General features: G+C 37.5%; 1 protein-coding gene across 2 annotated transcripts in view; it reads left to right on the top strand.

Moving 5' to 3' along the window:
- Nucleotides 1-25,768, top strand: part of LOC126272196 (pleckstrin homology domain-containing family F member 2-like) — a 148,334-nt gene extending 122,566 nt beyond the window's left edge. For both annotated transcript variants that reach the window (XM_049974876.1, XM_049974875.1), the window contains exon 9: nt 23,554-25,768. In XM_049974876.1, coding sequence (XP_049830833.1) covers nt 23,554-23,607 — 54 coding nt within the window. In that variant the 3' untranslated portion in view covers nt 23,608-25,768. The remainder of the gene's footprint in view (nt 1-23,553) is intronic.
- The last annotated feature ends 1,355 nt before the right edge of the window (nt 25,769-27,123 follow it).

Here is a 27,123-nt window from a genome sequence, read left to right on the forward strand (position 1 = left end):
CTTGGAGAAGTGCATTCATCTGCAGCTACATGACTATTCAGCAATTCACATGTAGGTTCTTGGCAGAGGGTTCATTGAACCACTTTCAGATTATTTCTCTAATGTTCCACTCTTGAACAGTAGATGGGAAAAATCACTTAAATCTTTCCATGGAAGTTCTCATTTCTCTTATTTTATCATCATGGCCATTGATTCCTCTGTAGTTGGCAGTCAACAAAATATTTTTGCATTCAGAGAAGAAAGTTTGTGATTGAACTTTTGTGAAAAGATCTGGCCACAACGAAAAAGTCTTTGTTTTAATGATCGCCACCCCAACTTGTGTACCATTCTCTGGGTCTCTGTCCCCTATTCTGTGAGAACACAAAATGAGTTGCCCTTCTTTGATTTTTTTTTACATCCTTTTCAGTATTATCCATTAAAGATCCATACCATGAACAGTACTCCTGAGGAAGATGGACAGCTAAAGCGTAAGCAATCTCTTTAGTAGATTTTCTGCATCATCTAAGTGTTCTGCTAATAAGACACAGTCTTTTGTTCATCTTCCCCTCAACATTTTGTACCTGATCATTTCAATTTAAATTGTTTGTAATTGCAATCCCTAGGTACTTGGGTAAAACAGAAACTTTAAAATGTGTGTGATTTACCGTGTAACTGAAATATTATGGATTCCTTTTACTACTGATGTGGATGACCTCACATTTTTTACTATGTAGAACGAGTGTCAAAATCATTTTGCAATCCCTTTTGGTGATTAACTGATACAGTGCCCATCTTCAAAGTTGAAATGTGTGTTAAGATAGTAAACATACTGTTACTATCTCCTTTGTTACTTATACAAATTAGTTTCTTTCTCACATTACTGCCATGTAGTGAATATCCACCATCTTGATTTATCAGACAACTATTCACTTTTACTGCAGTTGTGGAATGTATAAATCTCTTTACAGTCTGCCTAAGAGCATGGAAGCTCGTCAGCAGTTTTGTCAGTATTGCCATTGGAAGATGAATAACAGTGTCTGCCTCTTGAGGCAGACACTTGATGTTTAACTTAGGATTGAGTTCAGGACAGTGTTCATGGAGATGGTGAGTAATAGCAGATGCATGAGTAGATAGCTGCTGTCAGCATTAAACAAATGAAATCAGAACTATGTAATTAAGTTAATAGACTAAATTCTTATCCTGGGACAGTCTGTAAAGATGAGACTTACAGAAATAATGGAAACTAAATTAGATTGTAATGCAGAAGTGCAGTGCTTGCCAGCAATAAATATTACTAGAGAAATGAAATCATAATAGCAAGAAAGATAGTGAAAAACTTTGTTCCGTGTGTTACCCACCACAGATATACATCTTATGGGTGTATGCACTAATCATATGTAAGCATTACTTAAACTTAATGAACAGGAGTTACCGTTAGTTATCAAACAGTGAGTCTGTAAAGAAATCTGATAATGTCAGTACCATGATGTGAAGAGTAAGCAGTAATGACATAAATCTCCAGAAAGACAATGGTACAGTTGTGTAAAAATGTGTCGGTGTTCAGTACCTGATGAAAAACAAATTTGGAGAAAGTACAAGAAGAAGAAATGAACGTGTTGTCTGTGATCCTATTGGAATACTAAAGGTTAGAATGAACTGGTTTAAGCTTCTGTAAAAGCAGTAGGGAAAAAACAAACCAGTCAGATGCCAACAAAGCTAAAATTAAGGTGGCCACAGAAAAGCTATCACATTGTTAAGCTGATGGAAAGTTGAAGTGTCAGTATCTAAATGAAGACTATGCGGAATTGGAGGGAAAAATATTTGGATGATGTAAGAAGGCTAAGTTTTACTTTTATCTAGCATGTGGATGTTGGTTGGCATACAGAATATTTTTACAATCCATAATGTTAAAAAATAAAAACAAATATTTACATTATATGTAATGCGTTGTTCAGCTGAAGAAGTTAGTTTCAATCTTTGAGGCAAAATGCTAGTATGCCATTATTTCTATATTTCATATATTAGAAATGCAATATAGAATAAAGTGTGTGAAATGGCTTTTGGAGGAGAAATTGGCACAGAAGAATATTGTGTTTGTGTGAGAGGAAAATGCTGTAAATGAGAGCAAGCTGTGATTCAAATAAGCTTTCACTCTCTGCTTTAGTTGACCACTGTTTGTGATTAGCAGTTAATTAGAGCTCAGTTTATTGAATTCCAATCTCTTAAAGACATGACTAACTTGTTTTTCCCTCCAGATGAGGTTATTAGGATAGGAACATACATCAATTATTACAAAAATGTGTTGTTTAGTTTTTCAGGACTTTCTGTCTGACCAAAATAAGCTTTGATTGCAGTTTGGGAATGTAGACTATGAATTAGCCCCTTGGCTTAATTAGTCAGTGCAATTTGTCCTTATGTGCAAAATAGGAAATGGTTTCTAGGGAATATGGAATGGAAAATAATGCAAATGTGATATCATTTTTCTTCTAAGTTCATAATCATCATTAGTCAATTTTTTTTCTACTCGTGAAAAAACATTCTGATTCAGTCTACTACAGATTTACAGTGCTCAGTGGAACACACCCAAGAATGTTGTACATTTTCAATCCGTTTTTTAGGCCACTTTGTTATCCGTCTGTCCATTTGGTACAAATTTTGCAGTTGATTTTAAATTAACTTCCTGATGAGTTACAGATGTGAAATTTTAAACATAGCTCAGAACAGAATGACAGTTCAATACTGACTCATATTCTTGTTGGTCTGTTTGTTAGGGCTAGGGCTAGGAGTGGTGTGGAAATGCCTGACACCAGTTTTCCCTGCAGGACCAGCTTATTGTGTGGGTAGTATCGGAAAGCATTCTAGGCAATATGATGTACAGACATTGCTGGGGACTGGGTGGTGGGAGGAAGGAAAGGGGGGGGGGGGGGGGGTAGGAGAAAGAGGAGATGAGTAGAGAAAGGGGAAGTGGATTTGTATACATTATATTTGACATATATGTGACCTCATGATTGTGTCCCACAAATGTTTGGTATGATTCATGTTGGGGTGATATCGATGGCCGAATCATTCACTCGAATTGTCCAGAATGTTCTTCGGACGAATCGTGAACAGTTGTGGCCCAGTGATATGTTACATTGTCTTCCTCAAAAATTCCATCATTGTTTGGGAACATGAAGTCTATGAATGGCTGCAAATGGTCTCAAAGTAGTGAAACATAACCAAGGACCCAGTCCATTCCATGTAAATACAGCCAACACCATTATGGAGCCACCATCAACTGGCACCATGTCATGACAACATGGGTCCATGGCTTCAGGGGGTTTGTGCTGCAGTCAACCCTACCATCAGCTCTTAGCACCTGAAATCGGGACTCATCTGACCAGGCCATAGTTTTCCTGTCATCTAGGATCCTGCCGATATGTTCATGAGCCCAGGAGAGGAGCTGCAGGCGATGTCATTATGTTACAAAAGACACTCGCATTGGTTATTTGCTGCTGTAGCCCACTAACGCTATATTTTGGTGCACTGGCCTAATTAATACATTTGTCATACATCTGACATTGATTTCTGCTGATATTTCACACAGTGTTGTTTGTCTGTAAGCATAGATAACTCGAAGGCTGTTGGCCAATACATTGTCCATGGTGGGAAGTAATTCCTGAAATGTGGTATTCTAAGCAGTCTGGACACTGTGGATCTCATAATGTTGAAATACCTAACAATTTCCGAAAGGAATTTCCTATGTGCTCCCCATTCAGAGTCTGTTAATTCCCATCATGCAGGCATAATCACGTTGGAAACCTTTTCATCGCATGCGCGCCCTCACACACACACACACACACACACACACACACACACACACACACACACACACACACACACACAGACTAAAAAGCTAAAAAGCAGAAAATATTATTTAGATAAAAATGAGTTTTTAATAAAAAAAGTTTTTAAATTGGACCAAAAGTTAAGAAAATTAAGAAAAATACTGGCAAGCAAAACATCTGTGTGTGGAACAGCCCATGTTTACAAGAATAAAATCCCATGGTTCGAGTTGGCTGATTCTTTTTTAAGGAAAGTAGTTGAAAGGAGCAAAGGCTACAGAAATCTGGAAATCTGGATTCTATAGCAGTAACTCTGCCACAACTCGTGCAGTTGCCAAAACATTCATTTACACACAGTCGTGTCACTCACAAAATGATGAAACTGAAGCATACATTGTTAGCAACCTGTCTAGACATACACAAAACCATTTGTGTGCAGCTCGTTTCACACAAGTGACACAAGCCAGTGCCATTCTGTAAACTAGACTGAAGGCAAAAATAGAAGAAGAAGAAGAAATGCACCTTGAAGGAGTTACACAAATTGGGCACAAATTGATATTCATACAGGTTTTGATGGGAAATGCGAACTTGTAAACCGTGCAACTGGCAAGGATTGTAAACAGGGGAGACATTGATAGGAGGTCATAAATCTATGTAAATTTCATTCTGTGTACTCAGTTGGTCATTAATTGTGCCTTGACAGATGCGTGAACAGTATACGCAGATATCAGCATTTGAGAGTGGGTGTGAAGTTGGGCTCAAAGAAGCTTGAATCACTTGACACTTGAATAGGAGTGATGCCACTATTCAACAGTGTCAGCAGGAATGGATGAATCATTCGTGAACACAGCCTCGAGAAGGAACCGGTCGACCTAGAAAGATGATAGAAAATGAGAACCAAGCAATCACCAGAGAGGACCGCAGATCTCCAGATTCACCATTATCATCAATCCATCGTGAAACTGCTGCTTCAATGAGCATAAAGACCATTAACATATGGCTCACAAAATAGAGGGCTGAGCTCATGGTGCCCTTTGGACTGATTACCATTGACCTCTGTACACCAAAAAGCCTGTTTGCAGTGGTGTTGTACACATTCAGCATGGAATCTCATTGATGGGAGTAGAACTGTGTTAAGTGATGAGTCCTGTTTCAAATTGAGACCAATGGGCAGCGAAGATGTGTCTGGAGATGGCCTGGGCAGCAATGGGATACCAACCTAACTGTCACCTGCCATACATCCTGAGAATTGGAATGATGGTTTGGGTTGCCATTTCATTTCATAGCAGGACTCCTTTGGTTGTCATCCATTGTACCCTTGTAGTACAGTGGTATGTTGACAGTATTCTTCGCCTCCTTTTGTTGCCCTTCATGCCAAGTCCTCCTGGGCTTACATTTCAGTAAGATAACGCCTGCCCACATGTGATGAGAGTTTCTATTGCTTGTCTTTGTGCTTGCCAAATCGTACCTTGGCCAGCAAGGTCGTCGGATCTTTCCCCAGTTTAGAATATTTGGAATATTATGGTTATAGCTCTCCAAACAGCTCAGAATTTTGACAATCTGAAGTGCCAACTGGACAGAATTTGGCACAATATCCCTCAGGACATCCAACAACTTGTCAGCCAGTGCCAAACCAAATAACTACTTGCAGAAGAGCCAGAAGTGGATCAGTGTGGTATTTATTTGCTCAATTTGTGAAGCTCTTTTTCTCTAGTGTGCTTTCCAAATTTTTGATTATAAATCACAAATAATGGATGTCACAGCTATTAAAAATTCACAAGCACCAATTTGCAGAACTATTTACATGGGGGTTAGAAATCTGTATATGACTAGGAGAGATTATTTCATGTTCTTTAGCCCAATTTAAAAATGTATTATATTAAAAATTTATATTTATTTAAATTCTTATTCTCTGATATATTCACCCTGCTTTTTAGTTTTATTTAAATAATTATTCCTCTGATGTCTTCTTCCAGCTACCTTCCTTTATGTCACTGTCAAGGGATAATTTATCATGAGAAATACAGAAAAGTACTTCATTACTGCATCACTGTTAGCTTCATAACAGTTACCATGTCATACTCAACTGCTATGTTGTCTCAGACAAAATCATTTGCCATCCTGTTCTCTCTTTTATCCCAAATTGCATCTTTGCTCATCTAATTTAGTTTTTTGAATACTTCGTTCATTGAAATGCAGCACCTCACTGTCACATGTTAAATACATTTTTTTGTCATGTTAAGTTTCTACAACACTATCATTATTCTCATTGTCTTTCTCTCCTCCTACTTTTGGCTAAGCAGCCACTAGGTCCTCATGTAGGTAAATATGAGTTACTACTCGCAACTACAGAAAACCTTAGCTACCACTAGTTTGGTGGTGGTTACCTGGTGTTTGGGATGTTATCCTTGTGACTGGGCTTGATATTGCTAACAAAATAGAAGCAATGTTGTGGAACATTTCTGAGTTGAATTCTTTATTTCACCAAGTTACATCAACTTGGGTCTAGAATGATGAGAAAATTTGTATTGAAAAGATACAAAACTGAATGACAGTAAGAGCATAGATTTAGAACATGGGCTTGTGGAGATGCTACTCAGGAGTTTAGAACTAAATGGTGAGCAAAAGGACAGTTTCATGTAGCCGTTTAGGAGCTGGTATATTAGGAAGAGGCAGAGTGTACAAACTATTTTATTAACTAACAATAGTTTATGAAGGGTACACAAATTATCCAGCATCTACTAAATACTTACTTCATAATTGTTCAGTCTTCTTTTTGTTCATTTAATCAATGAAAATTAATATAACAATGGATTAAACTTGTTTTAAGCTGTGAATGTCAGATCCCTTAATCGGGCAGGTAGGTTAGAAAATTTAAAAAGGGAAATGGATAGGTTAAAGTTAGATATAGTGGGAATTGGTGAAGTTCGGTGGCAGGAGGAACAAGACTTCTGGTCAGGTGACTACAGGGTTATAAACACAAAATCGAATAGGGGTAATACAGGAGTAGGATTAATAATGAATAGGAAAATAGGAATGCGGGTAAGCTACTACAAACAGCATAGTGAACACATTATTGTGGCCAAGATAGATACGAAGCCCACACCTACTACAGTAGTACAAGTTTATATGCCAACTAGCTCTGCAGATGATGAAGAAATTGAAGAAATGTACGATGAAATAAAAGAAATTATTCAGATAGTGAAGGGAGACGAAAATTTAATAGTAATGGGTGACTGGAATTCGAGTGTAGGAAAAGGGAGAGAAGGAAACATAGTAGGTGAATATGGATTGGGGCTAAGAAATGAAAGAGGAAGCCGCCTAGTAGAATTTTGCACAGAGCACAACTTAATCATAGCTAACACTTGGTTTAAGAATCATGAAAGAAGGTTGTATACGTGGAAGAACCCTGGAGATACTAAAAGGTATCAGATAGATTATATAATGGTAAGACAGAGATTTAGGAACCAGGTTTTAAATTGTAAGACATTTCCAGGGGCAGATGTGGACTCTGACCACAATCTATTGGTTATGACCTGTAGATTAAAACTGAAGAAACTGCAAAAATGTGAGAAATTAAAGAGATGGGACCTGGATAAACTGAAAGAACCAGAGGTTGTACAGAGTTTCAGGGAGAGCATAAGGGAACAATTGACAGGAATAGAGGAAAGAAATACAGTAGAAGAAGAATGGGTAGCTCTGAGGGATGAAGTAGTGAAGGCAGCAGAGGATAAAGTAGGTACAAAGACGAGGGCTGCTAGAAATCCTTGGGTAACAGAAGAAATATTGAATTTAATTGATGAAAGGAGAAAATATAAAAATGCAGTAAATGAAGCAGGCAAAAAGGAATACAAACGTCTCAAAAATGAGATCGACAGGAAGTGCAAAATGGCTAAACAGGGATGGCTAGAGGACAAATGTAAGGATGTAGAAGCTTATCTCACTAGGGGTAAGATAGATACTGCCTACAGGAAAATTAAAGAGACCTTTGGAGAGAAGAGAACCACGTGTATGAATATCAAGAGCTCAGATGGCAGCCCAGTTCTAAGCAAAGAAGGGAAGGCAGAAAGATGGAAGGAGTATATAGAAGGTTTATACAAGGGCGATGTACTTGAGGACAATATTATGGAAATAGAAGAGGATGTAGATGAAGACGAAATGGGAGATACGATACTGCGTGAAGAGTTTGACAGAGCACTGAAAGACCTGAGTCGAAACAAGGCCCCCGGAGTAGACAACATTCCATTAGAACTACTGACGGCCTTGGGAGAACCAGTCCTGACAAAACTCTACCAGCTGGTGAGCAAGATGTATGAGACAGGCGAAATACCCTCAGACTTCAAGAAGAATATAATAATTCCAATCCCAAAGAAAGCAGGTGCTGACAGATGTGAAAATTACCGAACTATCAGTTTAATAAGCCACGGCTGCAAAATACTAACGCGAATTCTTTACAGACGAATGGAAAAACTGGTAGATGCAGACCTCGGGGAGGATCAGTTTGGATTCCGTCGAAATGTTGGAACACGTGAGGCAATACTGACCTTACGACTTATCTTAGAAGAAAGATTAAGAAAAGGCAAACCTACGTTTCTAGCATTTGTAGACTTAGAGAAAGCTTTTGACAATGTTGACTGGAATACTCTTTTTCAAATTCTAAAGGTGGCAGGGGTAAAATACAGGGAGCGAAAGGCTATTTATAATTTGTACAGAAACCAGATGGCAGTAATAAGAGTCGAGGGGCATGAAAGGGAAGCAGTGGTTGGGAAAGGAGTGAGACAGGGTTGTAGCCTCTCCCCGATGTTATTCAATCTGTATATTGAGCAAGCAGTAAAGGAAACAAAAGAAAAATTTGGAGGAGGTATTAAAATTCATGGAGACGAAGTAAAAACTTTGAGGTTCGCCGATGACATTGTAATTCTGTCAGAGACTGAAAAGGACTTGGAAGAGCAGTTGAACGGAATGGACAGTGTCTTGAAAGGAGGATATAAGATGAACATTAACAAAAGCAAAACGAGGATAATGGAATGTAGTCAAATTAAATCGGGTGATGCTGAGGGAATTAGATTAGGAAATGAGACACTTAAAGTAGTAAATGAGTTTTGCTATTTAGGAAGTAAAATAACTGATGATGGTCGAAGTAGAGAGGATATAAAATGTAGACTGGCAATGGCAAGGAAAGCGTTTCTGAAGAAGAGAAATTTGTTAACATCGAATATAGATTTATGTATCAGGAAGTAGTTTCTGAAAGTATTTGTTTGGAGTGTAGCCATGTATGGAAGTGAAACATGGACGATAACTAGTTTGGACAAGAAGAGAATAGAAGCTTTCAAAATGTGGTGCTACAGAAGTATACTGAAGATAAGGTGGATAGATCACATAACTAATGAGGAGGTATTGAATAGGATTGGGGAGAAGAGAAGTTTGTGGCACAACTTGACTAGAAGAAGGGATCGGTTGGTAGGAAATGTTTTGAGGCATCAAGGGATCACAAATTTAGCATTGGAGGGCAGCGTGGAGGGTAAAAATCGTAGAGGGAGACAGAGAGATGAGTACACTAAGCAGATTCAGAAGGATGTAGGTTGCAGTAGGTACTGGGAGATGAAGCAGCTTGCACAGGATAGAGTAGCATGGAGAGCTGCATCAAACCAGTCTCAGGACTGAAGACAGCAACAACATGAAACATGAATCAAAGTGCATTCTCAATTTCTCAATACAGCTACTAATAGTTGCATTTGCATTTGTTCCTCCCTATCTGTATAGAATTTTACTTAAATTGAAGATAAAAATTCCATCAAGTGAGTACATTGTATGGTATTCAATACTATTGTTGGCTGAGAAGGGGACAGTCATCTATTTGCTTCAGAAACATTGAACATTTCAAGATCATGCTGGGCATAAGTCTAAATCCTTACCAAAAAACAGGCTTCTTGGTATTGGAGTATAGAGGCTCATAATAGAAGACAAAAATCTTAAATCTTCCGAGGTAGAAATTGATCCTACACACAAACCTGTTTAGGAAAGGTTTAACTGTTAATGATTGTCTAAAAGTTTTATAGTGCTTCTTCTGTCATTCACCTTACTCATTTGCAGAAGTAACAGAAGACTTCGGAAATTTTTTTAAATTCTGTAGTAAATATGTTCTCAGGTTGTGTGTTAATAGATTTCTTCTACCATGTAATAGGCTAAACAAAATAAACACTTCACAAGTTTTAAATAAGACAAAACCACCAAAAAATTTCTTAAAGCTTTAACGAATAGTTACTGAGAAAGAATCCAGAAACTTACGAATGTCGGAAGTAATATTTACTTGTTACAGACAACCTTAATCATTTTGAAAATATTTACAATGGCTCTGTGTTAGTGACCATGATGGAGTTGTAACAACAGAAAACTCCGAGGTATAGAAGGCTACAGGAACAAGGAGAAAATGGATAACCAGATTATCTCATTTCTAAGATAGGAGTGTGAATCATTTCACTTATGCAATGAATGTGGAGAGAAGCTGTAGCTAGAAATCAGTCAGTATGTTGATACCATCAAAATAATGAAAAATGGCAAATGCACACAGTGATAGCCAAACAGTACCAAGAAGTTTCATAAGGGACAGCTCCTGTGGAACAATAAGAACAAAATGAAGTAAAAAGTTGATAATAAGTAATTATTAATTGAAACCCTATGAACTTCTAGAAGGGCACATGCAAAGCTTTCATAACTATTACAGAAAAAATTTTGTTGCAAGATCTCTCTCAAAACTCGTAGAAAATTTGGTCACTTGTTGTCAATACCAAAAACATAATGTCCAGACACATGTTGATCAAGACAAGAAATGAAATATACGTTAGAAAACTGAAAGCTACAACGACCCCAAAGATGTTGAATTCTGTCTTTACGTGTCCCTCCACAAAGGAGAATTGAGCAATTTTGCTGTCATTCAGTTGGTATTTCTCTATTGTGATAATGATCCAGAGATAAAACAAAGTATTGTTAAAAACCAACTAAAATTATTAAAACCTGACAGTGGCCTAGGACACGATGGAATCATTTTTAGTTCACATGCATAATTTGCAAATGAATTATCACTGTTCTTAATCCTCATTTTGCATAGTCCAATTGGAAAAGAGGACTTGGGAATGAGGACAGATCATATCCATCCATCCATCCAAAAGATAACAGAAGTGTAATATTACTCACCTCATTCTGTAGTAAAATTGTATAACATATTCAGAGATTAAACGCTACATCCTCTCTGGAGCTAAATACCCTGCTTCAGGAAGGAAATTATCAAATGTGCAAAATTTGTCACACATTCTCACACTCACTAATTGCAAGGGCAGTAGTAAAAGGTAACCCGGGGAATTAAGTATTTCGCAACTTTTGAAAAGCCTTTTTTTATGTTCATACTGGATATATGGCCAGATTTTTAATTGTATTGAAAATTCATTGATAGGTGCAATACAGTGTGCTAGACTGAGGGCTGCCAACACACACATGTTATTGCTGGCAGGTTACAGAGAAGTATAATGTTTACTATAACAATAGATAAATGGTGGTATTTTAAAATTGGAGACCTTTTGCAAGTGACAAAGTTTTGTCTGATTAAAATTGTATTAACTTCTAGTCAGATCTTAGCACAAAGCAGGCAGGTGCCATGAATTCCACCTAGCCATATGTATGGGCCTCATGATACATAAAAATGTATCAGCCTTTGCACTTTCGTAGGTCCTAACTGGTCTCAAGAGTATCATATAAATACTGTGTAATAACAAGGTGTGAGGTGTGGACTGGAGTAATCATATAGGCTCAGTATAGGTACAGCAAATAGTATATTAAAAGAGTGGCTATGCTAAAGATGATAGGACTGTTTGACTCATGAATGCTTGCAACAAATCACACATAATTTCAGTTGGCCTTTACTCAAGGAAAGAAACAAATACTTCTCACAACTTTATAAAATTCCAAAAACAGTTTTCATGAAGGAGCACTCAAACATTCTTCTGCCTTGAATATATATTTCTCATTGAGATTTTGAATCGCCTCGTTTGGTGTATGAACAATAAGACACAACAAATTATGTAGTAGACAGCTCTTTCTAGTAGTATATATGAAGAAAAAAAAAACTGTTACCAACGTGTGATTCATTCAAAGCACAATGTAGTGTGATCATACTGATCTTTAAAAAAACTGTTGGTTAGCACTATCTTTCGCTGACCATACGTATGGTGACTTTAGTGCTGAGAATGATGAATACTTACTGTACCTCCATTCCAGGAAGCGATGTACTGACTGAATAGTGCACTATTTAACCAAAGAAATAATAATTTTGTGTTACTCAGTGGCTTGTCCAAGTTTTTTAGTTGATGCTACTTTTCAGTGTCTTGTGTGTTGCTAACTTACCCTAGTTATCCAGCTAGGGAAAGAGAACCCACAGTTTAACTAGCCATCAGAACCATGTGTCATTTTTGTCAACTTCTCACACTGTTGAAATTCACCTTTCAACAGTGTGAGGAGTTGGCCAAGTTAAAACGAAGACTGCAAAATCCGTAGTCCAACTGAGATTTTATCCTGCAACCTTTCTATTTCCTGACGTGTTTTATAGCTAGACTACCAAGCATGACTGCTCTTCTGTAAATTGAAATTTGTAAATATTTAGGCTTAAGGTAACAACTCATCATAAAGTAGAGCTGTTGAGTTACAAACCTGAAAACTTAACTAGCTTTTGACTAAGTCCTTCTTCGAATCAGAGTACACGTGCGCATGCCTGTGTGTGTGTGTGTGTGTGTGTGTGTGTGTGTGTGTGTGTGTGTGTGTGCGCACTCTTAAATTGTGCCAGCTAAATACATAAACTGTTTGATTTGTTGTTAACATTGCTCATAAGTTATTTACATTCTGCCACAACTTTTCATACCATATGTAAATGGCCATTTTGTAGCCTTGATACTGCTGGATCAAAATCAATTTTCCGCATGAACATCTCCGGTCCTGCTGAACATCTCCTCTGTCAGTGCCCATCTGATTCCAAACCTATGACATGCTTCTTACTCACCTTAATCAACTTTATACTTACCAGTGGCTTCTGCAGATCAGAGGCACAGCCATTGGAACCAGGATAATTCCTTCCTATCACAGCCTTTTTGTGGGTCACTTGGAGGGGGCTATCCTGGAATCCATAAGCCTTTGTCCCCTGGTTTGATGAAATTTGTGCCACATAGACTCATCGTAAGGCCAACCTGTTAAATTTCTTGCAATATCTAAATAGCTTCTCGCAGTTATATTTCATATGGTCGTATTCTGAATCCCATGCCAGTTTCCTTTAAATCGTCTCATCCTCACCGAAGGTCAGCTACACACTTATGTTCAAATTAAACCCACTAACAAACAACAGTACTTACATTTTGACAGTTGGAAACCTTTCCATGTCAAACACTCCCTCCCATACAGCATTGGCACTTGAGACTAACATTTTTGTTCAGATGCGGGCTCTCTACAGCGGTACGCCACCATTGTCACCTCAGCCTTTACTGGGCGTAATTACCCCATCGCCCTAGTTCATAAGCAGATTTCCTGGGCTGTCAATCCAATCCTGGTACTGCTGATCAAAACAACACGAGTACGGGTCTTCTCATTGCATATTTCCTGATCTTGAATGTATTAGTCAGCTCCTTCGACAAGGCTGTGAGCTCCTAAAATCATGTCTTGAAATGAGACCCATTCTGCCTGATATTTTGTCCATTATACCTAGAATGGCTTTTCGTCACCCTCCCTGTCTCCGCAGTATCCTCGTCAGACCCTGTGCTGCTTCTGCATCCATCTCCTTACCCTACAGCTTGCACACCTGTGACCACCCCACTTGTAAGGTGTGCCCTATGCACCCTCCTTCGAGCTCTGTAACTGGCAAAACATATGCTGCCAAAGGAAGAGCCACCTATGAAATGACACCTCATATACCTGCTGTTAAGTAAACTCTGTTTGGCCCTTTAAATCAGTGTGATGTCCACCAAGTTATCAGTTAGTGTGTAGGCAGAGGGAGTATATTGGCAACACACAATATCCTGGTGCACAGCATGTTCTGCAACATGACATTTGTGACCCTGGTGTCTATTTCATCACACGTGCCGTCTGGATTCTTCTCCCAGACACCAATTTCTCTTAACTCCGTGGGTGGGAACTGGTGCTATGACTTGTCCTTGGTTCTCGCCACCCACATGGCCTTAATTTACATTAATTTCATTTTCTTTGGTGTCTAAGTTTATTCACAGTAACTATTCCTTTCTTCACTACCTTTTAGTTTTCTGCATCTTTCATATGCCCTTCCCACATCTATTGCATACAATGCACTTATCTTTTCACTCTTATTAATTAGTGCACAATGTTTTAGCAGTGATATCTGTCTTGCACATTACCCTATCTTCCACCTTTAAGCTCTGAGGTTTTCAACTCTTTTCTGGTGCAGTCCCCAACAATCAGTCTTTGTTCTCATCCCATCTTGTTAGTCATCACTGATCCAGGATTCTGAGCGACTTTCTTGAACTTTACCCGTTTCCCTAAACCTCACCAGTCCTTTTCCTTCAGTCCTCTTCCTCACTGGCTCCTAAAGCTTGCATACTTAAATAACTTTTTATTTGTGTTCTCCTGCTGCTGATTGATGATAGGATTTTTTATCTGTCCAATTACATTATATTTTCAAAAATTGGTTATTTTTGTTGATATAATAAATTTGGTGAAATGAGAACATATAAAAATCAATCAGACACTATGGGATATAGAGACTTGAGAAATTGACGGTAAGTGCAAATTAGCAAAGCAGAAATGGTCAGGAGGAGAAAAGTGATGTTACAGAAGTATGCAAATTGAAAAACCCCGTGGAGAAAAGGTGGCAATCCAGTATTAAGTGAAGAAGAGAAGGGTAGAAGGAATATACAGAAGGGTTTGTAATTGAAATATATGTTAAACAGTAGTTGGAATGGAAAGGAAGTGGTTGAGGAAGAGATAAGTGATGCAGCACTGTAACAAGAAGTGGAATGAAAAGTGATGAAACAAGTCAAAACATATGATTTGGAGTAAATGAAATTCCTTCAAAGTTATTACAAAGCTAGGAAGAACTAAACATGACTAAACTGTTCCACCTAATATGTAGGAAATATCACTCAGCTATCAGTTTAATAAGTCACAGTCATGAAATACTAACACAGATTGTCTGTGGAAGGATGAAACAGGTGTTAGGAGTCTACCCAAGAAATGTGGGAACTTGCTGAGCAACCCTAACACTATTTATTTACCTTAAAGGATAGACTGAAGAATGGTAAACCCACATCTGTAGCGTTTCTGAATTTAGATAAACTTTTGACAGTGTTGACCAGAATTCATGCTTTACAGCAGGGCTTCCCAACATGTGGTCTGTGGACCCCTTAGGGAACTGCTGGCTCTTTCTAGGTGGTCTGTGGCCACCTTTGACGAAAACTTGTAACAGATTAAGTAAAATTATTAGTTTAAAAAATATAAAAAGCAAATTCATCAGCATATCCCTTTTTTTGAATACATGTACATGTACATTGGGTTGCATTACCAAGCAGCGGCTGCACTTCCCAGGTTCAGACGTGCACGTAGTTTAGTGCTGGTGACTGTTTCTATAACACTCCACAATGTGCCGAAACCTTTTGCGCATAATATTCTGAAGTGGCACGAGCTCAGTCGATCAATCTGAGTACTCGCTGGCATGTAGTACCTGTTTCATTATTTCTTTTGGACCAGTTTAGTGCTTCCAACATGGATCGATGCCTGAAGTCAGAATCACTGAAGAAGCGAGCAGTTTCTCCATAGCCTTCACAGTAAAGAAAGCTCCCGGCTGAAAGTAGTGAGAAGGAAGGATGGTCAAATGAAAAACAGTCACACAAAGCTCCACAGCCGAATTTATTATGCAAAAACTGAGCAGTTGCTCTATTAGTTGCAATACCTTGGAAGCGGAATAATTAAAAAGCATAAGTACAACAAAAGCTACAATGGACCCAGTTAAATATTTCCGTTATTTTGAGGGTACTCACCTGGACTACGAGACTAAAGAGAGTGATTATTTCAAGAGGAGATGCACTGAATTAGTTGTTTGTCGATACTACATGAAAACTCTTGCAAAAACAGTTAATGATAACTCATTAAAAGCTTCTTTCTTGGTAAATTTTCGAATAGCAAAGATAGGAAAATCTCGTACCATTGTGGGAACCCTCAGAAAATGGTGTGTTAGCGATATTGCTTTTTGTATGCTAGACAAAAAGGCAGTAAAACTTGTGTCTACCAGGCCACCATCAAACAATGCTGTGAGGAGACAATGGCAAGTGATTGAAGGAATCTCTGGTTTCTTGCATCCAATACAATTCATTTTCTCTCAAAATAGATGAATTGACATTATGTGATTAGCGATTTTATTGGCTTTTGACCAGTATGACTACTTGGGATGTTTCTAGGATTACCTCTTATTGTGCAAACCACCACTAAGTGCCAGTACAACAGAAGCTTAAATATTCCATTTGTTGGATGATATTTTAAAAGACTGATGAAATTTCATGGTCTGATTGCATTAATGCATGCACAAATGGTGCAAAAGCTATGACAGGTCCAACGGTCAGAGTGATAACTAAATAAAAGAGAGCTTGACAGATTGCAGCTGTAGTCACTGTTTTCTCCACAGACATGAAACAAATGCCTGCTTCCTTCAAGATTCTTTTAGATGAATCCATCCAAATTATTGAGTACATAAAACCACTGTTGTGGAAGTCAAGCGTTTCCCCAATACTCTGTGAAGATGTGGGAAGTCTTCATTGTTCTCTGATTCTCCATACAAAATGAGGTGGCTGTCACCTGGGAATACATTCTCTCGATATATGAATTACGTTTAGAAGTCCTGACTTTGCTTTAGACCATGATACGAAATTAGAAGACCTTATTAATTACAAAAATTGGTAATGTTTCTTTGGCAGGTATTTTCTCCAATATGAAAAATGACTGTTTCACTGCAAGGGAAAAGTATAACAATGGTTACTGTCAATGAGAAAGTTTGAGTGTTCAAGGGGAAACTCAATTTTTGGGCAGCGTGCGTCGAGGAAGGGGAGGTAAAGTGTCTTCGTTTTCTCAACAATTTTTTGAGGCAGGATATTGGAGCTTGGGTACAATTTGTTTCATGAAATCCTTGAATATCTCCAAGTTTGATGTCCTCGTTGGAGCATTATTTCCCAACAGCTCAAGATGAGAAGGTGTGCAAATACAAATGGGTGATCAACCTGTTCACTGAATCCAACAAGTTGGACATTCTGTCATTGAATGAATATGAGTTGTTGATAGAAATTGTTACATGCTCAACCTTGAAATCTACTTTCGATACTGACAGTTACTTACACTTTTGGATCCATTTTGAAAACAAAAAATTCTATTCCCTTGTTGAAAAAGCAAAACATGTTCTACTTCCATTTGCCACAACGTACATGTGCAAATCCAGATTCTTGATCTAAGCTACCAACAAAACTAAGTATTGAAGCTGTGTAGATGCTGAACAAGGCACCCGTCACAAGCTGTCAAGTATTGAATCCAAAGTTTCAAAACTGTGTCAGCAGAAGCACCCTCAACCTTCACATTTATATTTCATTATTATCCCTACAGACTCACCTCAGTTACAGGAGGAAACAGTTTGCTTCGTCAACGAGCAGTGAACATTTCCAGGTTCACTAACTTTTGTAGTTTTTATATAGAAATTACTAGTATTTAATTGAATTCTATTTGCATTGATATTTTTTAAACAATAGTTAAAATAATATCCAACAAATGTTGCTTTTCTTTGCAATATATTCTCCTCTATACTCAGTTAGAAACATGGCCTGCCTATTGTGTTGAACAGTTGGTGCCTCTTGGGTTGAACAGTGGGAGTAAATCCAGCATCAAGATCTGAATATAATGGGAAAGTCATTAGTTTCAAGATGTTTCTGTTCATATTGGAACTGAAGACTCTTGAGTTTTCATGGACTTACATTAAAAAGCTTTCAATTCCCACTGAATTAGCAGTTATTACTCACTTGACTGACAAAGGGTCCATCGTGGATTTTTGCCTGAAAAAGGAGTCTGCAGCTAAAAAGGTTGGGAAGCGTGCTGCAAGAGAATTAAGTTATCAGTAACAAAATACAAGGAGAAAAAGTTTTTCTACAACTTTTACAAAAATCCAATATGAATTTAAGTGGTGGGCAGTTTATTCTAAAAGTATTTGTCTGAGTTTAGCCTTACGTGTAAGTGACACATGGACAGTAAAAGCTTTTTGAAATATTGTTTTACAAAGAAATGCCAAAAATTAGAGCTTTGGCTTAAAATAGGATCAGGCTGAAATGATGACACTTCCTGAGGCATCAAAGATTGGTTAATACAGTATTGGCATGAGTAAAAATTGTAGGAGAGGAAGGCATGAATATAATTAGTGAGTTCAGATGCCCATGATATCAGTATATGAAAGAATTCAAAGTAAAAAGTTAAAGTGTGAGGTATGTTATTGATGCACAAAATTTTAATCATAATGGTAGCTGCATTTAGCTTCTGCAGGAGGTCTTGAGTATCTATCTTCCATGTCAGCATTCCATCCATTTCCTGTCCCAGAAATTTGGTATAGTCTTCGTTAATCATTCTGCTATTACAGGATATTCAAATGTCAGCATCAGTAGTCGTATGTGTAATAAATGGTATGTATTCACTCTGTTTGAGGTTGAGTGTTAAACTATTAACTTCTGAACCAGAAGTTACTTCACTCCAGTGATTTACTACATTGTTACGTCCTTGATCCGAATTTGTAACTATTAAGCATATAAACCCTTAAAAAGACCATCTTTATGTTATGTGCTACAGCTGAAAGCAAATTATTAATGAGCAGTAGTAAATGAAGTGGCCCAAGTACATGATCTTAACACCTCACTTTGCAGTACTTCAGTTGAATGAAGATTTGTAGCTGTTGTGCAACTGTGTAAATCTACCTTCTACTTAAAAAAAGGCCTAAAGTTGGTATGCTTGTCCACTAATACTACAATGTTTTTAAATGTAATTAGCAATATCCCACATTGTACACAGTTGAAAGACATAATCAAATCATAAAAATTGCTAAATGCCTTTTTGTTCTGTCTTTGTCCTCATCACTTTCTCCTGTACAACACAAGAAGGAATGTATTGTGGCCATAATAATGGTGACAATTTTATTGAATGGTTTTATTTTCATCATTAAAACATTTGGTGCTTCCATTCACAATATCTTGTTTAACTTGCACATGATGCATAATGGGAAATAATTTAAATTCTCAAGTGTGTATATTACATTTGATGACTTAACTGTGGTGCTTGTTGTGTGTGAGCTGAAACAGCTGCTGGGAAACTTCACTCTAATACAAGCATACAAAACATTTATCTTTACTGTGTTTTTATGTTCTACAGAAATCGGGAGGTGAGAAAGTAATTTGACTCACAGAATTTTGTGTCCTGTTACATGGAAACTCACAGGCCAGTCACCACTTTCGCAGTTCACTAATATAGTTAAAATCAGAAACATAAAAAATCTAGCAAGCCAGAAATAGAAATACTATGGTTTGTAATCTTTGGTATTGGCATCAGGGCATTGTTTTCTAATTCCTGAGATACTGAAGTCGATTAAATTTCAAATTTGCAAGAAAAGACATGTCGTCATATTTGCATATATGAAGAAATCCTGTAGTTAGGAGTGACAGTTTTAGTCCAGTTACTCATTCCTTTCATAATTTAGTTTTCAGTATGTAAAGTTTTCAAAATGAAATGCACACTTTTTGCTTAATAGCAGTTTGTCTTCTGTCTCAGACAATAAATCTAAAAATAAGCAATCATTGGTTCAGAGAAGTACTTTCAAAAAGTTATTATTATTTATTCAAGTCAGAAACAAATCCATCTCATGGTGGTAACCATTAAAAACAAAAGAGACTGAGAATTATTAAGTTACACTACCATTGCCCAAAATCTCCAAATATTAGCTGCTCTCAAAGTTGTGAGAACATGATCGTCTTTGGTGCAAGATGCACGGATGTCTGACAAACCAGTAGGTGTAACGTGGTGTGGTGGTCTCCTCAGTCAAAATTGGTGGTATCCACAGGGAAGGGCCATTTCTGGAGATTACTCGTGGATCTTCCAAATCCAAATCGAAGGAGTTGAGTGACGTCCACACTATGCAATACTGTTCATTTCAAGGAGGGAGGGTTTCAGAAAGGAGTGACCAGGTTAAATTACTCTCAAGTCGAGACATGCTCAGTTGTTTCCTTGCTGTAGCTGCTGCTGTTTGCAACATTGAAGTGGTCTTGATTAAATTGGTTTTGGACCTCAAGATGGGGGTAGCTGGAGAGAGAAAACATTGTGAATATAGCTCCTAAAGCATGTCCCAGTCAGTTTCATCCATTTTTAAAGCTTTTTGTCAATCGAAACTTATTGCAGCTGAATGAGCAACTATCTTTTAAACATTTCTTTTCCAGTGAAATGAAGTAGTTTTTGAATAACATCATTTATACTACAAACCTGTTGGATTGTTTCGATCTTAGATTGTATTCCATAAATAAGTGCAACAGTAGAAGTTGTGAACAAAGATACCTGGGGAAGTGGTGACTTTGTGGCAGCATCAACAAAACCATGGTCTGAACATGGGCACGCTGGCATTAAGTTGACAATTGGTGTTAAAGCCTAGGCTTGTTTCTCAATAAGCTAGTCCAAGATGGTATTTCTGTGATCATACTCACTGCAGTTGCATCAATCACCTTTCCTTCAGCCTTACCTGGCAGAAGCCTACGCTATGATTTGGGGGGGGGGGGGGGGGGGGGGTTGCTGAAGCTGTTAGGGACTATAGAAAAAGGCATGACTTTTAATTAAGAAATAAAAAAGTTGTGGCAGCAATATGTCTGTTTAATCTGTAAGATTACCCATCCTTATCCTTCCAAGTGTAGGCAAAACTGCAATGGATTTGTGGTTCTCATGTAACCGCAGGAATCCCTGGCTGCTTGGCTAACAGAGACATTACCACCAACCCTCTGAATATTGCTGAACTTATAACAGCACACATTGCAAAAATATCTGTCCCCAGTAATTACCATCTTACTTTTTACATGTTATCGTCACTTGGAGAGTGCAGTGCTGTATTCTTCTACACCTAGAAACTTAAATGCCCCATCTTAGTACCTTAACTTTGTACCTTAACTTTGTTTGGAAAATCCCCATGATTTGACAGAGAACATAATCAAATGCTGCATAGCAGTAACAGCAGCACAAATATCTTGAAGAATGTTAATCAAATATGGCAAGAAAGAGAACTTCTTTCCCATTAGTGGGAGAGTATAACAATATCCATTAGAAAACATATGCATAACATTGACGGGCTGTGTGTCTTAACAGATGTTTATGCAGATGGTTAGAATAGCTAATAGGTGAATTGTTGGGCCTAAAATACAGAATGCTTTGACCCCGAAACACCTTTGTACACTTCCGACACCTAACTGCTGTAGTCTGTGACCTACAAAAAGAATACATACTACACAGCACTATATACTTTGTCCACATTAGTTATATGGAGGTTCCAAGGCTGCTTGCACATTTTTATACACAGATTTGTACTACTACAATTGAGTCCAGGATGCCCCTGTTACTCCACTCTGTTTCAAAACCGAAGTATAAGACTGCTCATTGAATCACATCCAGATCAACAGACCAGTTGAGGCAGCCTTGAGGACCTACAGACCTTCCTCCACTACCCAATATGCATAGAATCACCTCGTGGATTCCCCCATTGTTGCCCATGTTGTCAAGGAATCATTAGTTAGTGTTGGAGATAAGTGTGGAGGATAAAAGTTTTAGTGAGACACCAAGAGATGAAAACAGTAAGCAGGTTCAAATGGATTTAGTTTGCAATAGTTATGTGCAGGTAAACACACAGGGTAGAATAATATGGATGGCTACATCAAATCAGTCTTTAAAATACCTCAACAACAACATTATTGTGATTGGAAGTGCCTATGGATATTCAGAGCACGGGAAATGTTTGAAAGTTAAGGAAGCCTTAATGGGGTACAAAACTTAGGGTGTACTCACTGGTTTGTCTACCTCCATATCTGAGTGGTCAATATGGCTGAATGCCTTGCAGAAGTCCAAGTTTTATTCCCAGTACTGCCATGTTGGAAGGATTGGTACAGGGTGCACTCAGCCTCGTCAGGCCAACTGAGGACCTATTTGACTGAGTAGTAGCTGTTGCAAGGTCAAGAAATGGGAGCAAAACAGTTGAATTCTGCAGAGTTCATCAGTTATATTAAAGTACACACAAAGTTAAGCCTTACTGCCACCATCTAAAAATATTCAGAACAGAGCAATGCAGACTGCTTGGGTACCAAAGAGGCAGATATTCATTCATTTTCAGAGCTCAAGAAATGTTTTAAAGATTGAAAGCCTTTGCGGAGCTATAAAAGCTGTGCTGTATTTACTGTTTGCCAGCCTCCATAGCTGAGTGATCAGCATCACTGAATGCCATGCAGAGGTACTAAATGCCATGCAGAGGTCCCGGGTGCAATTCCTGGTACTGCCAGGGATTTTTCGATGGTGGGAGGAGGGTGTGGAGTGCACTCAGCCTCGTGAGGCCACTAAGAACCACTCGACTGATTAGTAGCGATTCCAAGGCCAAGGAAGCCAACAAAAATTGGGAGAGTGAGGGGCTGATCAAGTGCCTCTCCATATTGCATCCAATGACGTCATTGGCAGAGGATGACACGGTGATCAGTTGGCCCCGATTGCCCCTTCTAGGACCAGGAGGTGGAACTTTTATCTTTAGTTATCTGCTGTTTACTTGGTGTATCTGTTACAAATAATGTGTGCTTTTCCACCCTTTACTAAGTGCTCAGTTTTGTTACTGTCTATGGAACAAACTGTACATGAAGCTGTGGTCAGTATATTTCATTCACCATACAGAATACCAGAGCATGCTTTTCTAAAAAGGAGGACACTGTAATTCATGTTCCCTGTTCTTCACAGTCAACATAACCAACTATGGTTTTTCACCATGTGGCTAACTCCACCAGGTAGCAACCCAAACTAAAGGCTCTCGGAGAAGTAGCAATATAGATGTCAATGACACAGGAAAAAGTGTTGCATGTACCAAGAACATCTGCCGTAGTAAACTGTTTAAGATGCTGGATTTGTACTGGAAGGATGAGGACTCCGCTCTTATCTGATCATCCTACTTTAGGCTTTCTGTTGTTTCATTAAATATAGCAACTGTTAGAATGGTTTTTTAATCAGACTTCAGTTTCATCCTTCCCACATCATCAAATTCGTAATTCAGTTTATGATCATTACAGAAGTTGTCGCATGTGACTTACAGTTTGTTATTGAAGTTTAGATTTGGAGATCTGTGATTAATGAAAAGCAATATGTTGTAGGAACAAAGTCCACAAGATGTTTTAATGAGCATCATACAAATTGAGTAAAACACAGTACAGCCATTACCAGATTTTATAGTACATGTCTATGACATTTAAAAGTTAATATCTTTGTCTCCATGTGTATCTAGGAAACATCAGGTACTGCTGGTTTTTCCTGAAAATAACAACTGTTAATAATTTAGTGTCCATATTACCTATTATAAATCTTACAAACATGAGCACCACCTACAGTCACTACTTTTAACTTGAGAACTGGTTTTCAACAACTGTGATACAAGGCTCTTTTTATTTTTTTATTTCAGCCAAAATTCTATGGGGTGTCTGAAGGAGCAGAAGAAAACAAGCAAGACAAATGAGCAGCTTGAAAGTGATCACTTACTGTTAAGTTTGATTATGGCCCAGTGTGCTGGTAATATTGTATCAAAGCAGCTCATAATTTCACTTTCACTGTGAGGGAATATGTAAGATAGCACTGGAAGAAGAAAGTTTTCTGGAGCTATGTGACAGCTTAATCATGTGGCACCTACTTTATAAAGTTGTCAGCACATATGTTGCTGTTATTTGCTTCTTTTTTAGTGGAGTCTCAGTACTGCAAAACTTCATAGTGTGTAGCTAACTTCAGAAGTGTACTAAGGATGTAATTTCTATTGAGCATTTTTTGCTCTCTTGCCTATCACAGTACTTTTTCTTTTTTTCTCCTGTCTCACTTAAATGAGACATTTGTTGATATTAGAACTGTATATTTTTAAACAGCTCTGTATATATATATAGATATATTGTTGTTTTTTGTATTTCACTTATACCTTTGTATTATTTTGTAAGTGTTATGGAGTTTGTTACTCTAAGATGATGAATCTGAATGCCGTAACTGATGCCAATTGAATTTGTCAGACGAGATAACAACATTATTTTCATACACGTATATTTGCAGTTGCCTTGTATTAGGCAGTAAATATTTGAAAACTATGTAAACAATATTTAATTGTTGATGGTGTCACCAGTGAAATACAGTTATCTTAATACCCAGTAAAAAACATTCTTTTTATGTCTGAGGCAAAGATTAGAATACTTTGATCACAGATGTCAAGCAGTTTTCTGTTTATGTAACCAAAAAACTATTTTATGGGGAAATTATATAGTATAAGACTGAAAGCAGAGTAATTTATCTAATGATAATGTAATTTATGGGCATAAAAGGTCTTACAGTGTAAAATGCACGTCTTTTTCACACACAGATATTTTGTTGTTCCTTCCCTAGACAAAATTTGCTCTTTGTAAAAAGCACTGGGTAGGGTTAAAATAACTTATTTGCTTTGTAATGCTAGCTCTGATTTATCATTACATATTTGCTTCTCATTTATTTACAGTGTGAAGCTGGAAACCATAATTATACAGCAAAAAATTATGGGAAACCTCTTTGTATTTAATTCTTGAAAGAACTTGTAAAAATAGTGTTGTACAGCTGGTTTCCATTATTGTTGAAATATATCTGGTTATTTTAATGACTAAGTAATGTAATGACAGCCTTTGTATTCAGAACCCAATTTGGGTTTCTGTAGTGCAACTTGCTTCAGTCCATGTAAATTAAATTTGCCAGAGTATGGGTGTACATGCTTATTTAATGATTGTGGTTATAATAATGCAGAAATCTCTTACCAGAGCTGTGGAGTAATAGACTGAATTACCTGTTGAGCTCAGGGAACAAATTTGTTGGTTCTATCACGTAAATATTGCAGCCATTTTAAACTAAGATAATTTTATTGAAGAAAGGGGCTGCTTATAATACCATCATATTGAAGTAGGTAATAAGTTCCTGCTTTGTCACATTGATAGCGATTGTTTGGAATTACTGTGTTCCAAATGTTCAGAATTCCCTTTTATAATGTGCATAAAGTTCAGGTGACGACAGTTGTATAAGACAATGTGATAAGATTTTGCTACAACTTCATTACTAGGTGCTGAACGGAAAAATATTGAGAGTGCCTTTTTTATTATTGGTGGTATATTTGTCATACATACTTTTTACTCCACTGTCATGTAGATGCTGCTGTATGTATAAGAAGAAACACAAAATTCAATGATTTTATTTTATGTATAATTGAGCTGAGATGATTTTACTTTTCTTTATAAGTATACAGTAGTCTTCCAGTTGCAAAAAATTACTGTTAATGTAAATTACTTCACTCCTTTTGTAGGAGAGAAATGTCTTTCACTTTGATTTTATATAAATTTGTTATCAGTGGAGAAGAGGATACTGCAGAGAAATGTATGGCATGTAAAATTGCTTTGAGAGTGCTGGCTGATAAATGAAACCAATTGTACATTTGATGTAAATCATTTTACATAATTAGTAGGGCACTATAGTACATTTATTTGACAGTACATTGTTTGATGCAAATGTTAATATATATATGATTATATGTACGTGGAACAAAATTGTGGATGTTTGAATTTAATATATTTTTATTATGAAATGGCATTTGATACTGGCAAAATGAATTATATGATGGAAGATCATTCAATTTTGTCTTTCAAAGTGTGCCTTGGTTCCTTTCGGTCATTTTGATTCCTTTGTGTGTGTCCACTAGCAAGTAACCCTGAAGTGTTTAAATTAGACCAAAAACTTCTCAAGTTTACTTCTGCAAGTTGCTTGAACAGTTTATTTCACGAATTTGCTGCCAGGACATACAGAATTGTTTCCACTAGAGTTGCGTGTTGAAGTTTACAGTATTGTGCTTGGAAATCAGAATATCGGCCACTGTTGCTGCATTATATTATTATTATTATTATTATTATTATTATTATTATTATTGAAGAAAAATTGTGACAAAAATGAAAACTTAAGAAGAAAGAAATGATTGGGCAAAGAAATGGATACAGAGGCTTACACATTATCAAGAAACGCTATTGAATGAAGTAAAATCAGAAGATGCCTCTCAGATTAAAAACTTTCTGGGAATGTTGTATGCAGGTCTTATCTATTGTACCATCAAATATTCAAAAACAAGGTACAAAAATACAGCAAGCTCTATCATGAGGAGATCAGCTTTTAATGACTCTTCAATTTTTGCCAATTGTTTCCATTACTTTTATTACAAATGTAGTGCATTTGTGTTTACACTAACATTAAAAATCAGCTAAATTTTAAAGATGTCTATACTGCCATTTTTCCTCCTATTCTGGTGAAACAGGATCAGTAAATTCATTTTGCACTTCTTTGGCTGACTGTGGCCACTTGTATGGTGCGTCCCAGAGATACTGTGACAAAATTTCAGGGCGTCTTGAGGATCAAACAGGGGATAGGAACTTGTGTCTGGAAACATTATCCAGTGATGCTACAGAGCGCTGAAATTATAGGCGCTGGCACCTGCCACTAGACCACTCCTTTGGCAAGAAACGTGACTTTGTAAGCTGACTGACGTTAGACAGAATGACTCCCAATAATTTTTTATTATTCACTGACCATGACAGACTGCCACAATCATTCTTGGAGAAGTTAGAGCTAGCTGCTGCATAGAAAGACCTATCTCCTATGAGTGTGATGCCCTTTTGCCTTGGTGGATGATGGTTTTGGACACAGTTCTCTGTGTACAGTTTATTTTTCTCCTGATACCCTCTAAAATTTCCAGTGTCTTTGGTATACAGGAGGAAAATAAACTAAAGGTGGAAACATGTGTCCAAAACTGGCATCCACCAAGAGAACACATCATTGCATTCATAGGAGACAATTCCTGCCTATGCAGTAGCTAACATTATCTTCTCCACTGGTGTTTGTGGCAATCAATTGTGATCATTGAATAACAAACAATATTGTTAGACGCTTTGCTTATGGTCCATCATTATGTTTGCAGCCAATGGGGTGGCCTATTAGC

Source organism: Schistocerca gregaria, chromosome 5, assembly GCF_023897955.1.
Source record: "Schistocerca gregaria isolate iqSchGreg1 chromosome 5, iqSchGreg1.2, whole genome shotgun sequence".
In the NCBI taxonomy this organism is placed as follows: domain Eukaryota; kingdom Metazoa; phylum Arthropoda; class Insecta; order Orthoptera; family Acrididae; genus Schistocerca; species Schistocerca gregaria.